This window comes from Ceratotherium simum, chromosome X, assembly GCF_057802395.1.
Source record: "Ceratotherium simum simum isolate JZ-2026a chromosome X, ASM5780239v1, whole genome shotgun sequence".
Lineage (NCBI taxonomy): Eukaryota > Metazoa > Chordata > Mammalia > Perissodactyla > Rhinocerotidae > Ceratotherium > Ceratotherium simum.
Genome location: NC_141940.1, coordinates 111,424,603 through 111,441,935, shown reverse-complemented (window position 1 = coordinate 111,441,935; position 17,333 = coordinate 111,424,603). Strand labels below are relative to the sequence as shown.

Genomic DNA, 17,333 nt, shown 5'->3' with positions numbered 1-17,333 from the left:
AATATGTAAAAGTACATCAAATGTCTATACAAATTATGGTTCTGCTTAGAATTTTTGTTTGCAAAAGCACTATCTATAGCATGGAATGGGAAGGATATAATCTACGGGATATTAGAAATCAATTAATACTTGATGGTTTTTCTATTCCATATTCCCTGAGCTATCTTTAAGAGTTGATAGGTATAATGTAAAACTTGAGCCTGACATATATCTATTTTATATGGTCCACAGAAATCAGGGTACTAATGTCTTTTCTTTTAGATTGTTGTATTTCAGTATTACACTCCTTTTATGTATCCCATTGTCCAGTATAATTTCATCCCCATATATTTTGGGATTTGAAATTTATATGAGACCTCTTCCTACCTTATCCACTAAATCCTTTCCCAAACACAGACTGCAGGAAAACCCTAAAGACATAGTAAGAAGAATTTAAAACACTTGAATGACATTCTTTATTTATTCAAGCAGATGTATACATAGCAGTAAATTTATTTAAATAGATTTAGTGATCTTCTGCTCAGCACATACTACTTGGATAATAGTCCTAGCCCGTAAGGACTTAAAATCTTTTTGGGAGATAAGTTGTACAAACTCATATGCCGTCAGTGCCCAATCAGTTAACAAATGACCTAGACAGGTGTAAATGATAGGTAGTGGTGAGGACTGTGGAGAACTAGTGATTGCCTGCCTCATTTAAAGGAATTCCAATTGAGCACTTTTTAAAACCATTGTGTTGGGCAAATGAAACATTTTTATGGGAAAAGTCAACCTATTGGGTAGGACTTCGTCTGGGGACAGCCAACTTTTCAGTGTTTCAGTTATCTACTGTATAACAAGCCACCCTACAACTTAGAGGGTTAAAACAACAAGAATTCTTTGTTCTTCTCTCTCGAGGCTCTGGCGGTCACTAGGCTCAGCTGAGTGGTTCTTGCTCATGGTCTTTCATGTAGCTGCAGTCAGATAGTGGTTGGGGCTGGAGTGATGTGGGAGGCTTCCTCTCTGACTTCTAGTGGTTGGTGCTGGCTTTTGGCTGGAAGTCCTGCTATGGCCTCTCCATGTCTACTGGGCTTCTTTATAGCGTGCTGATTGAGCAATAAACTTCCAAGAGCATGTTTCCTGAGAAAGAGAGAGGAAGGGGGGGTGCACGTGTGCGCACCAGGGGGAGGTTGTATCGGCTTTAACTGCCTAGCATTGGAAGTCATGCCATGTCATTTCCACTGCATTTTATGCTTTAGAAGCGAGTCACCAAGGCTAGCACATGATCAAGAGGACAGGAATTTAGACTCCACCTCTTAATGGGAGGAGTGGAAAAAAATTGCAAACACATATTAAAACCAGCACAGGTAGTCTTACATTACAGAATAATGAAACTAAACATATAATAAACTTGGATATAATCAGGGTGCTAGACAGAATATTTAACGGCTGGTTGGTGTGGGCACTGACCAGTAAGAAGAAATAATAGCATCCACAACTGGTAGAATCTACTGGTGCAGCCACTTAATCTCAGCTCTGGGTATAATCAAGGCTCCAAACATGCCCTAGAGTCAGCAAGAGCTCTGGGAGGTCAGGAAAGGTGAGACTGTGTGTCTGAAGTAAGATGTTTTAGGTATTCTTGCCGAAGCTTCAGAGGCCCCATCTGGTTGTTTGATTTCTTTGTTTTATCCACCTTTGTCCATCAGCAGTTAGAAACATTTTCCTTGTGTGGCTCTTACCCTAGTGTTTTGGAAGTTTACTTGTTGCTAAAGGGAGGGGAGTTGGGAGGGATGGGAAGACAAAGGATGAGCTCTAGGAATACACATAATCTTTGGTACATATTATGTTTAACTCCGGTGTCATTTAGAAGCCAAGTTGAGAGGCAGTTGGATTCTCCCCTCTTGACCCAAACAACAGACATACAAATGCTTGGTTCTTTGGGTAGTGTATTAGTTTTCTGTTGTTGCTGTAACAAATGACCACAACCGTAGCAACTCAAAACGACATAAATGTATTATGTCACAGTTCTGTAGGTCAGGAGTGTGGGTTGGCTTGGCTGCTTTTTCAGCTCCGCGTTTCATAAGGCTCAAGTCAAGGTATCAGCTGGCTGGGACCTTAGCAGGAGGCTCTGAATGATCAGGAAGAATCCTCTTCCAAGCTCATTCAAATGTTGGCAGAATCCAGTTCCTTGTGGTTGTAGAACTGAGGTCCCTACTTACTTGCTGACTATCAGCTGGGAGCCACTCTTAGGCTCCTAGAGGTCTCTCTGTGGTCCTTGCACATGGCCCCTACATCTCAGAGCCAGCAACAGCGTGTCAAATCCTTCTCACTTTTGGAATCTCTCTGACTTCCTGTTCTGCCAGCATCTCTTCTGACTTCCTTCTCTGTTGCATCTCTTGGATTCCAGCCAGAGAAGGTTTTCTGCTCTTAAGAGCTCCTGTGATTAGACTGGGCCCACGTGGATAATCCAGGATAATCTTCCTATTTCAAGGTCTTTAAACTTAATTACATCTGCAAAGTCCTTTTTGCCACGTAATGTAACCTGTTCACAGGATCCAGGGATTAGGACGTGGACATCTTGTTTGGGACCATAATTCTACCTAGTACAGGTAGTGACATTTGGTCAATAATGGTGCTTTCCCATCACTTACTTCCTCAGAAAAGTAGGCCAGCCAGTAAGTTTGTGTTAAACATTAGGGCTTATTGAAATACTAATTCTAAATTTGAAGGAAAAGGATATACATTTATGGAAATGGGTTTCATATAGGTTTCAGTTTTGACAAGAGAAGGGACACTCTCTTGATTTCCAGTAATGTCTCCAGTATAATATAATACTTAAGAGAACGGGTTTGAAATCAGACAGACCAGACCTTGTACAAGTATATAATGCTTGTAAGTCTCATTGTCCTCATGTGTGAAATGGGCTAATAATTCCCTATGGGGAAGAACCTCTGAATAGAAAGTGCTTAGGACATAGTAAGTGCTCAGTGAATGTTAGCTCATAATAATAATAATAATAATAATAATAGAATGACATATTCATGCACTTCTTTATAGGTGGGGAGAACGTATGGGTGGACAAACTAGAATCAACACTTGGGTTTCCTGCCAGTTTCATATTAGTCTGACAGAAATTGTTAGTCTGACGTAATTATCCTATTAAACATTAATTAGCGAAATGATTGTTCTCAAAAGGGATTTATACAAGCTTATTTTAAGGAATTTAGCTTAAGACAAATTGCTTGGTTTTAATCATAAAGGCACAGTGGCTGAAACTCACAGCCATCTAAGTCAGAGGTTGGCAAAGTACAGCTTGTGTGCTAAACTTTGCCTGCTGCCTGTTTTTGTATGGCTCTTGAGCTAAGAATGATTTTTAGAGATAAATGTTTGCCATTGATTTTATGATGGGAAGCACTAACTTTGAACCCCAATTAAACAAAATGTTATCCTGCCCCCAAAGAATTCCATTCTTCTCATTAATAGGCCTGTATTATAAAACATTGTACTCAATTATTATTATTTTTTGAATTTTGTCAATAAAAATTGAACATTTTCTCTCACTGTACAAATACCTATATAGCATCCTTGATTTTGCCTCTTTGCCTGCAAAATGCCTAAAGGTTTATGATATGACTCTTCACAGAAAAAAATTTTGCTGAACCCAGATCTAAGTAACCTACTATGCTCTTAAAATGGAGTGTAGACTCTTCATAGCTGGAAGGTCCTCTCAAGATCTCCTAATGCAATACCTTAATTTTATAGCTAAAGCTAAACCCCAGGAAGGTAGGCAACTGTTCCAACACAACCCAGCTAGTTTCTGATAGAGGCAGGATGAGTCGTTTGATCTTTTGGTGCTTAAATCAGTAAACTTCCACCAGAGTAGGCAGATCCTCTGGGTAGCATGGGTGTACTTTGTTTCTCTTTACATGGACCTCTGTATTGTCATCAATCCAAAACCTCTTAATGAACAGGTCAGAGGTGAAGCAGCATAGAAACTCAGCTGTCCCATGGACCCATTGAACAGGGCCTGGCAAACAAGCTTGTTGCTGTGTTTCCATCTGCAGGGAGAGCCCTTTAGCTTCTAGAATTTCTCATTAAAGCTGTTTCAGAGCTTTTTCCAGTAAGTTAGTAACAGCAAATAACCAGGCATGCTAATATAGTCTCGTTGAACTATGTTCAATTCAGGATGAGAGTGTTCATTGATCAGAGCAATAGCCTTAAACTGAGGTGATAATTTCCCCACACGCCCCATGTCCCCACTGTTCCCTGGTTATTTGCTAATAAATCCCAACACATTGTGTTTGTTGCTGCCCTCCTGCCTGGATAGTGATGATCACTTGGTGGTGTTTGTTTCCCTTTCTACAGGTGGTTTACAAATCCAACGACTGTCAACGCCTTCTACAGTGCATCCACCAACCAGATCCGTGAGTACTTGGCTTCTGGTCTCCTTGTTAATCTGGTAGAAGATGGAGGGAACTTTCCCATTACCATGATTTCCCATGACCGGGTAGGGCACTCTTTATTTTCCCCCAAAAGTGATCAGGTATGTTGGTGAAGGTAGTTTGTTTCCCTACACATATGCCCAATTTTCCTCACTCCCTTTACCTTTTAAGTTTTTTTTTAAAGCTTTATATCACCATTGAGTAAAAAAAAAAAAAAATCAACTACAATAGATAAAATTACAATGAAGTTGGCCATGAAAAGGAGCAAGCTTCCACTTTCCTCTCATAATGATCTTACTGATTTTATCCATATCATTTTGTTTATTTCTAGGATTGATGGGAAAAACAGGCAAGTAAATGGGCAGATTGTAGAATTGAGGGAACTATCTGTATATAAGAAAAGTTTGGAAATGTTCTAATTAACACTAGGATGTAAAGCCTTGAGTTTCTTGTATTTACATGTTTTGGGTACATGTAATTATAAATGCCATGGTAAGTTTAAAAAATTATTAAAAATCAGATGGGCACAAATTAAGAATCAGACAGTGCCAAGCATTGGCACCAGGGACACATACTCACTGCTAGTGGAAATGTAAAATGGTTCACCCGCTTTGCAGAGCAATTTGGCAACACCTAGAAAAGCCAAAGATGTGCATGCGTATCTGTGACCATCATCTGCACTCTTAGCATGTATCCCAGTGCTGTGATTCTCGAAGTGTGGTCCAACACTTTGAGAATCACACTTTGAGATGCTGTGGAGCAACAGCATCATGGGGGAACTTGTTAGAAATGCAAATTCTTGGGTCCCACCTTAGACCTGTTGTTCACAAACCCTGGACATGGGGCTCAGAAATCTGTTTTATTAAGCCCTCCAGGTGACTCTAACATAGTTCGAGAACCACTGCCCTAGAGAAGTCTCGTGTAGGGAGGCCCATATGAGAATGCTCATAGCAGGAAAAGGGGAATAACCTGTATGTCCTTCTGCTGGAAAATGAGTTAGATGTGGCATGTTCACACAAAGGAATGCCATATAGCCGTGAACAATGAGCGACCTAGAGTGACATGTAATAACATGGATGAAGTTCACAAATATTAGGTTGTGTGGGGAAAAAAACAACTTGAGAGAATATATTGAGTATGATACCATATAAAGAAAATTGAAAAGCATGCAGAACAATTCTATATATTGCCTAGAGGTACATTCATATGTAGTAAAAGTGTGAAGACTCTCACGAGAATGACAAACACCTAGTTCAGGTTGGTGGTGACCTGTTGTGGGGAGGGCGGGCTGCTCCTGCTCAAGCCCTTGCTGGTTTCTCAGCCCCTCTGCACCTTTTCTCTTCTTCATCTTCACCCCCTTCCTTGGTGATAACATCTAATCTCATGGTTTTAAGCACATCTCTGTGCTGTTTGTTGAAAGCAAGGGATGAAATTTATAAACATTTGCCACCGTTGACAATGCCTACCATCTCCCCGCTGGATGCCTGTAATAGCCTCCTCACTGGTCTCCCTGCTTCTGCCCTCATCCCCCTTCAGTCTATTCTAAAAATAATATTGCAGCCATTTTAAGATGTTTTACAGTCATCTCATGTCCCTCCTTTGCTTAGAACCCATTATCAGCTTCCTGTCTGATTCAGAATAAAAGCCAAATTATTTGCAATGGCCCAAGGCCTCTTATCACACTGCCTTTACCCCCGCACTGTTCCAGCCACACTGGCTTCCTTTCTGTTCCTGGAGTATGAGACACTCTTCCCTCCTGGCATGCTCCAGGCTGTGTTTACCTTCAAAAACTTCCCCAAGGGATCTGCCTGGTTTGCGCTCCCACTTCCTTCAAATCTTTGCTTGAATGCCACCTTCTCAGTGAGGTGTCCTGCCTGCCCATTGTAGGTCCTTCATGCTGGCCCTCATCCCGACAGGACTCCCTGGCCAGAGAGGACAGCTGGAAGGCTGTGGCTGCCCACTCCCACCAGGCACATCTCCTTAGAGTCGCCCTCATGTGGCCACTTTTGGGAATGGCAGTCTCTGCAGGGCTTTGGTCTGAGTTATGTACAGAAGGAAAACCAGCAGATGGTGGTAATTTTTGATTTCTACATTAATTTATATAACCAGATAAGTTTTTACATATTTTGAATATTTCTAATGTCACTCCTTACTGTAAAATATTCATTATTGTCATGAAAATACTATTGCTTTCTTTTTTCCCCCCAGCTTTATTGAGGTATAATTGACAAATAAGAATTGTTTATATTTAAAATGTACAACATGATGTTTTGATATAGCTCCAAGATGAGAACTAAGCTGCACGTCTTACAGAGGAACTTATGCTATTTGAGATATTAATTATATCTACTATGTATAATAACATGAATTATATTTATATGATATGAATTATAATTATTTGGAACAACCTGTTGGGCAATAGAAAATTCTTTATCCATTTTAAAAGAAAATGTTTTATTTAATATTTGGTACATGCAAAAGAATATATATAACGTGCTAGAACATATAAAGTAAAGTATATAAGAAGACGTATGATAAAATAAATATATGCCTATGAACCCACCACCCAACCAACAACTGGAACATTCCTGATATCATTGCATCTGTCTGTGCTGCTCAACATAGAGGTAACCACTGTTCTTATTTTTGTGTTAATCATTTTCTTATTTTTTAAAAATAAATTTAAAACCACTTATATATCCCTAAACAATATATTGTTTATTTTTGCTTATTTTTTAGCATAATATAAATGGTATGGTACTGCATGCAATCTTAAGTGCAAAGTGCATGTATACCATGCATCTTTGGTGAGGAAGATTGGCCCTGAGCTAACATCTGTTGCCAATCTTCCTCTTTTTGTTTGAGGAAGATTGTCCCTGAGCTAACATCTGTGCCAATCCTCCTCTATTTTATATGTGGGATGACCCCACAGCATGGCCCGAAGAGCGGTGCGTAAGTCCGTGCCCAGGATCCAAACCTGCGAACCCTGGGCCACCAAAGAGGAGTGCGTGAACTTAACCACTATGCCACTGGGCTGGCCCCAATCAACATGTTTTTAAGATTCATTCATGTAGCATGTAGCAGTAGGTTTTTTCATTTTCACTGCTGTATAATATTCCATTGCATGACTGTACTCCAGATTACTTATCTGTTTTATAGACCTTATCTGTTGACAAACTTATGTGTTTCCTCTCTAGTCTTTTGCTGTTATGAACAGTGTTACTCTGAGTATTCTTGTACATCTCCCCTGAAAAAGTGTTTGGGGTATATACTAGGAGTGGAATTACTGGCTTTGTAGGGTATGCAAACACTCAACTTTACCAGATAACACCAATTGTTTTCCAAAGTACAGGGGTGTTTTCATCAACTCTCATTTTCATCACCTCTTGGCATTAGTAGACTTAATTTTCATCAATCTAGTGAATGTAATAGATCAGCTCTTATGCAAGAAAAGGCATTGAGATAGACTCTTCACTAATGTGTCCACACTCACTTTCCAGTGCCAGTGAATGCTTACTGCTCCTTTGGGGATTTAAGTATGTCTAATAGTAATTCTGCCTCCAGGATTCACCCCTGCTCACACTTTTTCTTGTCTAGGAAGAGCTGATCCTATCAGAGGTTTACTGAAGAAATAGCCATTTCAGGGTGACCTAGTGGTTTCTCAAAAGCTCATGAGCAGAGGGGGTTTGGAATGAACAATTTGAAGCAGTATTTTAATTAAGAGATTCAAGCTGTTTCTGTTTTCCTGATGACCAGTGCTTGCTCTCATTGTAAATTACATTCCCAGGCAAGATGACAAGGAATCCTTTGGGTGACTTTCTTTTCTCTCTCTCCTTTCTGATTTTCTGGACTACAAATTAAGACAGGTGGAGTTCCTTCTTATACATTTCCCCACTGGGTTTCCTGGGACTTCCCCCAGCCCCCGACTGCCTTCTTTTTGCTTCACTGAAGAAGTGAAAAATTGAGGTGATTTTCTAAAATGAACATCTTTATTGATTAGGGGCTGATTCTGACAGCATGTGGCCATCTGTTTAATTGTGTTTCACATCTAAGATGTAACTATACTTAGTAACGTGATGTATGAGAATTTCGTTCAGTTCCCATTATCATTTTCTGATTTATGCCGCTTAAGTCTGCATCCGCCTGCAGTAGAGACTTGTGTAGAAAATAGAAAACCTGTAGGTTTTTTTGCAAATCCATGCCTTTGTGTGAAACCCTATGATTTGTGACCATCTTTCATTGTTAGATTTTTACAAGGTGGTTATAGCTTCTTATTTTTCTACCCCTGTCAAGCTGGGTAGCAATATCTTCAGACACAGAGTGTAATGAGGAATAATAATGATTTAAACCTGCTGTACGAGGAGTTATACTCAGGAGCTGTTGCGGAATTTAATTATATTTGAGGAAAATATATTAAATATAAAAATATAAGAGGAAAACAAGGAGCTGAAGTTATTGGTGCCTAGGCTTGTGCTTCCCTAACTTCGTGATCGCTGCAAAACTGGTCTTCCTGCTTTTAGTGGGGAAACAGTGAGAACCTCGATGGGAGACCTTGAGTGCTACTGCTTTACTTGTATGACCTTGGTCAAGGTATTGCTCCCTCGTGACCCTTATTGTCCTCATCTGCCACATGTTGAGGTTATTTAGCCCACAGAGTTTTTGGTGAGGATTTAATGAGATGAATTTGAAAAGGGCCAGCAGACTACCAAGGTCAGGGTTTGTGTATCTAAAACTGGCCTGTCAGTAGTCCCTGGGAGAGCCAGTCTGTCACAAGAGAAACAGAATATGAAGATTTGGGGGGAAAATATTTTGGATTTTTGCTCTCAAAATATTTCATAAATTAAAACAATATTTTTTGTGTTAAAAAAGTACAACCAATTTGGAGAAGTGTTTGGCAGTTTGTTGATACTCTCCTATGACCCAGAAATTTCACTCTTGATAAGATAAATGGATCCTTATGCCCACCAAAAGACAGGGACACAAATGTTCATAGCAGCTTATTCATAATGGCAAAAATCTAGAAAGAACTTAATGTCCATCAACAGAAGAATAGGTAAATAAATTATGATATATCCATACAATTGAATATTACACAACAATGAAAAAGAACAAACTGTTCCATGCTACAGTATGTAAGAATGCCACTGACTTAATACTCAGTGGAACACTGCATGGTTCCATTCATATCAAGTTCAGGAACAGGCAAATGAATCTAAGTGATAGAAGTTAAAATAATGGCTACCTTTGTTGGGAGTATTGACTGGAAGGGGGCACAGGAAATATTATGTTGATCTGGGAGGTGGTTGCACTGGTGATACATGTGTAAAAACTCATTGTGTTCTACCATTAAAATCTGTGCCTTTACCATACGTATGTCGTACTTCCACATAAACAGTAACAACCCCATTCCCCCTACAAAAATTTTTGGAACAGCATATAGCTTGCATAGGCATTTTGGGCTTGTGACAGGTTACCTCAGGCCAAACCTCTAGAGGCATAGACTAGGGATCAGCAAACTTTTTCTGTAAAGGGCCAGATAGTAAATATTTTTGGCTTTGCAAGCCATATGGTCTCTGGTGCAAATTCTTAATTTTGTCATTGCAGCCATGGACAATTCATAAACAAATGAGCATGGCTGTGTTCCAGTAAAACTGTTTATGTGGGCTGTAGTTTGCCAATCCCTGGTGTAGAGCACTGTGAGGGGATGGGATCCAGGGAGCCTTGAGGAGTGTTCTGACCCAGCTTCCAAAGTACTTTGGATCTAATCAGGTGGTGGTACCAGGGGTAGGAGGGTGGTGGAGTGAACAGCTCACATTTCGTTTTCATTTTTACTAACATGGACTGGTCTTTAGAATAAAATTCATTCCATATATTCAGTATCAATGTGTATCGACAAAATGTCTGATTTCAGTATTAGTTTTTATTTTCATACATCTCAAAGCATATTAAGGAATTATTTTAAGCAAGTAAAACCTTGGCTCGAAAACAAGCAAGGCCTAAGGGCTAAAAACCAATGATTTTATTATTTTTGCTGTTATACACAAGGGATTTGGTTGCCCCAGTTTAGTCACAGATACTGTGCTAAAGAAGATAATCCTTAGTCCAGAGGCTGCACTTATGCTGTCATCAAACTATAGAGTTAATCTTGAAATCAAACATAGGTTTGTGTTGCTGTTAAGGAAATAATTGTGTTTCAAACTGGGAGAATTTCTCATACTTCATTGACTCTGCCTAAAACCGTAAAGTGGAAGCCAAGTTAACAAATACTCACTCGCCTGCGGCCTCTACTGGAATTTAATGAAATTAAGTCCTGAATCCACTTGATGCTCTATTTGGGGACAATTTGGTAATAGTCTTCTGAAGTTTTGGAGCTAGAGGAAGGAAACTTGAGTGGCCACCTAATCTAAACTTCTCATTATCTAGAAGAGATCCTGACACTCGGAGTAATTTTTAGTAATTTTTTCTACTTATTCACTTAATATTTATAGAGCCGCCCATGATTCTCACCTCCTGGTAGTCACACCTCTGTGTAGTCCCCTCTCACACTGAATAAGGCTGATCTCTGTAACCAGTAAGGTACTGTGGAAATGAATGGGGTATGACTTTTTTTTTTTTTTTTTGTGAGGAGATCAGCCCTGTGCTAACATCTGCCAATCCTCCTCTTTTTTTGCTGAGGAAGACGGCCCTGGGCTAACATCTGTGCCCATCTTCCTCCACTTTATATGGGACGCCACCACAGCATGGCTTGCCAAAGGAGTGCGTCGGTGCGCGCCCAGGATCCGAACCAGCGAACCCTGGGCCACCGCAGCGGAGCGCGCGCACTTAACCGCTTGCACCACCGGGCTGGCCCCTAAACGGGGTATCACTTTTGAGGCTAGATCATAAAAGGCATTGTGGCTTCTGCCTCGCTCTCTTGGATTGATCACTCTGGTGGAAGCCAGCAACCATGTCATGAGGCTGCTCAAGAAGCTGCTGGAGAGGTCCACATGTGAAGAACCTGAGACTCCCTCCCCATAACCAGCACCATTGGAGTGCGCCATCTTGAAAGCAGATCCTGCAGTCCAGCCAAGCCTTCTGATGACTGCAGCCCAGGCTGACGTCTTGACAGCAACTTCATGAGAGACCCTGAGACAGACCACCCAAATAAGCTATTTCTAAATTCCTAACCCAGAGAAACTGTGAGATAGTAAATGTTTATTGTTTTGAACCACTATGTTTTGGGATACTTTGTTACACAGCAAGAGCTAACTAATATAGACATTACAACCTGCCAGGTACTGAGTTCAGTGCTAGGGTATATAATATGGTATGGTATAGCGGTTAAGAGTGTGGGCTTTGATTTTGAATCCTGGCTTGGCCACTAATAACTTGTAACCTTAACATCTTAAAGTTACTTAACATCTTTAACCCTCAGTTTAATTATCTGTAAAATGGAGATAATAGTAGTGACTATCCTATAGGGTTGTCATGAAGATTAAAGGAGGTAATGTATATAAAATTCTTGAAAGAGAGACTGGTTCATAGTAAGTGCTTAATAAATCTTAGCTATTAAGAGTCCTTTCTTTTGAAGAGTTGAGAGAGACAAACTTGTTACCAGTCATTTGTAAGACATCATGGTGAGTGTGCAACAGAAGAGTGTGCAGTGTATCCTGGGAGCCACAGAGGAGGGGTAATTAATCTGGGGGAGTCAAGACTGGCTTCACAGTGAAAGTGATGTTTGAGTTGGCTTTGAAAGGAAAAAGAAATTCTCTAGGCAAAGAAGGTAGGTTGGGACATGCAGGAAGAAGGACTGGATGGTACAAAGGCAGCAGACAAAGCAGAGCATGGCGCAGGAATGGATGGTGAGATGGTCACAAATGCTGGGGCACAGACTGCATATGGTGGAGGGGGAGAAGGAATGATGGGAGATGATATGTGGAGGAAGTAGATGGGGGCCTTGTAAGCCATATTAAGGAACAGGCCATAAGGAGCTAGTATAGTTTTCTTTGGGAGGCAAGAAACTTAAGTTTTGCTTCCTTAGTCTTACTCTTAAAGATCATGGCTTGGAGAGGAAGAAGACTGAGGCCACTTAGACCAGTTAGGAGTTGGCAGATGGTTCAAGAGAAGGATGGGGAGAGTCTAAACTTAGGCAGTGACAGTGGTGAGGGAGAGTAGGGGATGGTTCCTAAATAACTGTGTAGTGATAATACAGCTAGCAGTTTTCCAACTTTCCCACTGATGCTTTAAAAGACTCCTGTAAAATGGAGATCACAAGTGTTCTGTGTAGCTACCCTTCACTGAGAACCATTAATGTTCCAAGCATTGCACTGGATACTTTAACATATATTATCTGTGATCTTCACAGTAGTTCTATACACTTGGCATTGTGGGCCCATTTTACTTTGATTTAGAAGAGGGAACTGAGGCTCAGAGAGGCTAAGTGACTTGCAAGACCACATGACTAGTAAATTGCAGAGCTGGAAGTATAACCCAGCTTCTCTGATTGCATGCTCTTAATCTTCACCCTACACTGTTCAATACTGGGTAAGAAATGTGAGAATTACATGAAATGATACGTGTGAACACACTCTGAAAAGGTTAAAAGCATGATACAAATGTACGTTAGAGTAACCATTATTATATCATGCCCTCACCTATGTGGTGGGGGATTGTTTCTGTTTGGTATGGAAACAAGATATAGGATGCGGAGACAGCCACGAGGTGAGGGTCAGAAGGTCAGATGATCCCCAGGTCGTGCTGATTCCATGTCCCAAAGGGCTGTGGCATCGAGCAGCAGTTCATTATTGCTGCCTCTAAGAGTGCTGATATCTGCAAGTCCTTTGGCTGTGCCTGTGATCTCCTTGCATCCTTGGATTAGGGTAGAGTGGAGGGGGGTTATTTGAGAGATGCCATAAACTACCTTAAAAAGAATATTTAGATGTACTCTCCAAAAAGGTTTTACTTCACAAAATTTACTCTGAGATTTAAAAAGTTTTGTTAAGTGAGCTGAAGTTAAGTCAGGAACAAACTTGGAATACTTTGCAAAATTGTCAGATGATGCACTTAGCAAGGTTGTGGAACACCTGCTACGACTATTTTAAGACGTTCTTGTCCTGGACTAGTCGAGGACTCTGGAGGTCCTAATGCAGCACCCCCCACCCCCCTTTTCTGAGGTCTCCTATTGCTGTGGTGAGTCCCAGGACCAATGCCTGGAGGGACACATTTGCCACCTGCAGGGCACTTCTGAAAACACACTCATGGGGCTGGACAAATGCTTTTTCCAGACATAGAGGACTGGGCAGCTTTACTGCAGGGCTGGCAGCAGAAAGCACGGAATGGTTATCTGGGTCAATCTGATTAAAGAGGTGGGGTGTGAGTGGGACACTCACTGGGAGTGACTGGATGTGAGCAGAGTGAGGAGAGCACAGGAAGCTGGAAAAGAGCCGTGGTGCCGGAACACAGGAAGTCAGGGAGCAGTCTCACTAATTGATCTTGATGGTCACAATCTCACTTGTCCTCCCTTGAAAAAATCAATTGTCTTTGACCCTTATTACAAAAGTAGTTCATATTTACTGTAGAAAATATAGAAAATTTTTAGATAAGCTAAAAAACTTGTTAATATCATTTAAAAATAGACATTAATAATTTTGTTGACTACTCCTCAAACTTGTTTGTCTACACGTATCTTATTTTATTTATTTTATTTTATTATTTTATTTTATTTTATGTGAGGAAGATCAGCCCTGAGCTAACATCCATGCCAATCCTCCTCTTTTTGCTGAGGAAGACTGGCCCTGGGCTAACATCCATGCCCACTTTATATGGGAGGCCGCCACAGCATGGCCTGACAAGCAGTGCCTCGGTGCGTGCCCGGGATCCGGACCCGGACGTATTTTAATATTGAAATTAAATATGGACTTATCCAATAATACTGCTTTTTCCCCCACTGAACATTGTAACATGAATATTTTTTCCATTATTACATATTCTCCTAAGTCATCATGCATAGTATTCCACCAAATACAAGCATCTTAATTTCTTTAATTTCCTGCCAATAGACATTTAGGCTGTTTCACTATTAAAAAAGAAAAAAAACTCTGTGATGATAAGTTTTGTGGCTAAGTTTTTGTACATATCTGAGACTATTTCTTTAGGGTAAATTCCTAGATGTGGAGGAATTGCTGAGTCAAATGGTATGCTTGAAATTTAAGGGTTTGAAAATACATCTTACCTGGTTTCTCTTGAGAAAAGTGGTACCAATTTATATTTCCACTAACAGTAAATGAGATGGTTTTCTTTTACCAAGTTATGCATTGTAAAGATGCTGTTGGGGGATATGAATAAAGAGACTCAGGGTTTTTCTGTCTAGTTGATATGGGAGAAAATATTTGTCACATTTTCATTCTTGAGACCATATCTCATATGCAGATATGGATCAATGAACCCACATAAGCGTTTGTTGAGCATCTACTATATTCCCAGGCCTGGGCTGACCATCACTGCCTCTAGTGTCAGTTTTGAATACCTAGGACAGCAATTGTGTGTATGAAAGGACCTGTTGGAATATGAGTAGAATATGAGATACTGAGCTTCAGAGTGGGAGGAAATTTGTGTTTTCTCTGACAGATGTTGCACTATAGCAGTGGTTCTCAAAGTGTGGTTCCTGGATGTAATAAATGGACATTACCTAGTCCCATCCCTGACCTACTGAATCAGAAACTCTGGAGGTAGGCCAAGCAATTTATGTTGTAATGAGATTTTAACCATCAAACCTCTGCTAGATGCTGAAGTTTGAGAACCACTGATCTATAAAAATACAGCAAATGCAAAAGAGGTCAAATTTGGTTGGGTAAAGTTGGGGGGACTAACTCATCCTGGTTTTCCCGGGATTATCCCAATTTTAGCATGGAAAGTTCTGCATCCCAGGAGCTCCTTCAGTCCTGGGCAAACAGGGATGGTTGGTCACCCTGGTAAAGAAGAGATGGTTCTTTTTGTTGCAGCCTAATGGTAATTATGGCAGAAGAAGAATAGAAGGGCCAGAAGAGAAGGTTTCAAGATGGAGGGCAGATTTTAGAAGCTGCTTTCTGCTTGTCAGTTCTAGGCTGATAGATATGGTGGCAGGAGGTTACCTGCAGGAAGCCAGCAGATGGCTAAGGCATCTTGCTGAATCCCTTGACATGAGTCACAGCTGTTAGAACTTGATACTTTCTGGAAAGAGGAAGGTTGGCATTCACCAAACTACTGCAAGATGCCAAATTGAAAAAAAAAAAGCCACTATTAATCTTAGTAGTGATGAAAAAGAAATCCCTTAACAGCAAAAAAACATAACCAAAAGTGCTTTGTAATTGCAGCAATTTCCATGTCCCAACTGATGGCCCCCTAGATTCTAGAAGAATGGTATCTGGCTTATCTGATTACAAGAACTAATCCTGAATAAGATGTAACACTCATTCTCTCTTAGAGTGAGCATTCATCCTGGATTTTCCAAGGCAGTTGCACTTAAAACTATTTTTGTCCTTTTGCACAATCATAATTTACAAGCTATGTAAAGTTTCAGTTTCGAAAGTATAGTCTGCAAAATTATAATAAAAATGTCTAATCCAATGTTATATGCATGGTGTTGAGGAGCAGTGAAGAGAGGAGAAAGAGACAGGAGGGCTGGCTTATATACATCAGTTAAGTTAAATATAAACAGTTCCTTATTTTCGCTAAACCAAGAGATTTGAACTTGTTGGCACATTAGAATCACCTGGGAAGCTTTTAAAACACATTGATGCTCAGGACTCGATCCCAGAGATTGCGGCTTAATAGTGCTGGGGCAGGGGCTTGGATATGGGTATATTTTTAATTTTATTTTGACATGGGTATATTTTAAAAAAGTGTTCTAATGTGCAGTTGGAGTTGAGAATCCTTATCCTGACCTAAACCAGTGGATCTCAACTAGCATGATAGTTGGTGATTCATGCACCAGAATAACCTGGAGGGCCTGTTGAAAACTCTGGACCCCATCCCTAGAGTTCCTGATCCAGTAGGTCTGGAGTGGGGCCCAATAATTCGCATCTCTAAGAAGTGTCCAGGTGAGGCTGATGCTGCTGGTCTTTGGGAACCAGTGTCCTAAACCATTCCTACCTCAAAGCCCAAGTGATCTCACAAACCATATCTTTTCCCCATTAGTGTAGACATGTGTATAGATATACACTCTCCCAGAACACCTCTATGCATCTGCTCCCTCCCATGTATCCAGTATTTGTTTTCTCTACTGAGTTTAAAACATATTTCAATTAAAAAAAATATACTTTAGAGAGCTTTGATATCAGTTCACTTTCCTCTTTAGATCTTGCAAAAGAGGATACTTTTTTTCCGGTTAAATCCTTTCTCCCTCACTAGATTGTAGGTTCTTTGAGGATGTTTGTATGTTCAAAGCTTACCCGTGTTGCTCAGAACATCACAGGTCCTCAGTAAATGTTACTGGTCAATTATTATGTATAGAAATTGCATCATCATAACCAAACCCAACTATTCCCAGTAATTTTTATAATCGGATTTAAATATACTAACATCTCCAAAATTAGAGTCATGAGATATGTTCACTTAGTGAAATATAGAACTAGAAGCTATTGCACAGGACAAGTAAAACAATGAAATAGGTCAGCAGAAGTAACTAAAAGTGAATCTCACCAAGAAGTATAATAATGTTGCTGATATAATGTATGTTGATACATCAGCGATAAACTGAAATGTGCATTGATAAATGGATTAGATCAGTAATGTAAACATCCACTTAAGCTTTTGAAAATAACTGTCATAACATGTACTAGAATAAAGCCACATTAATACTTTAATAAATAAATGCAAAGGACCAAACATCCTATTATTGGACAAAACTTATAGTACAATACAGTGTATTGATATAGTCAGCTTCTTAGCAAAAAT

At 40.1% G+C, this 17,333-nt stretch overlaps 1 protein-coding gene across 3 annotated transcripts in view; it reads left to right on the top strand.

Moving 5' to 3' along the window:
- Nucleotides 1–17,333, top strand: part of PHEX (phosphate regulating endopeptidase X-linked) — a 185,864-nt gene that overhangs the window by 136,440 nt on the left and 32,091 nt on the right. For 2 of the 3 annotated variants that reach the window (XM_004435197.3, XM_087427445.1), the window contains exon 15: nt 4,345–4,403. In XM_004435197.3, the coding sequence (XP_004435254.2) occupies nt 4,345–4,403 (59 nt within the window). Of the gene's footprint in view, nt 1–4,344; nt 4,476–17,333 lie in introns of all 3 variants that reach the window. The other variant, XM_087427444.1, reaches the window with a different exon arrangement.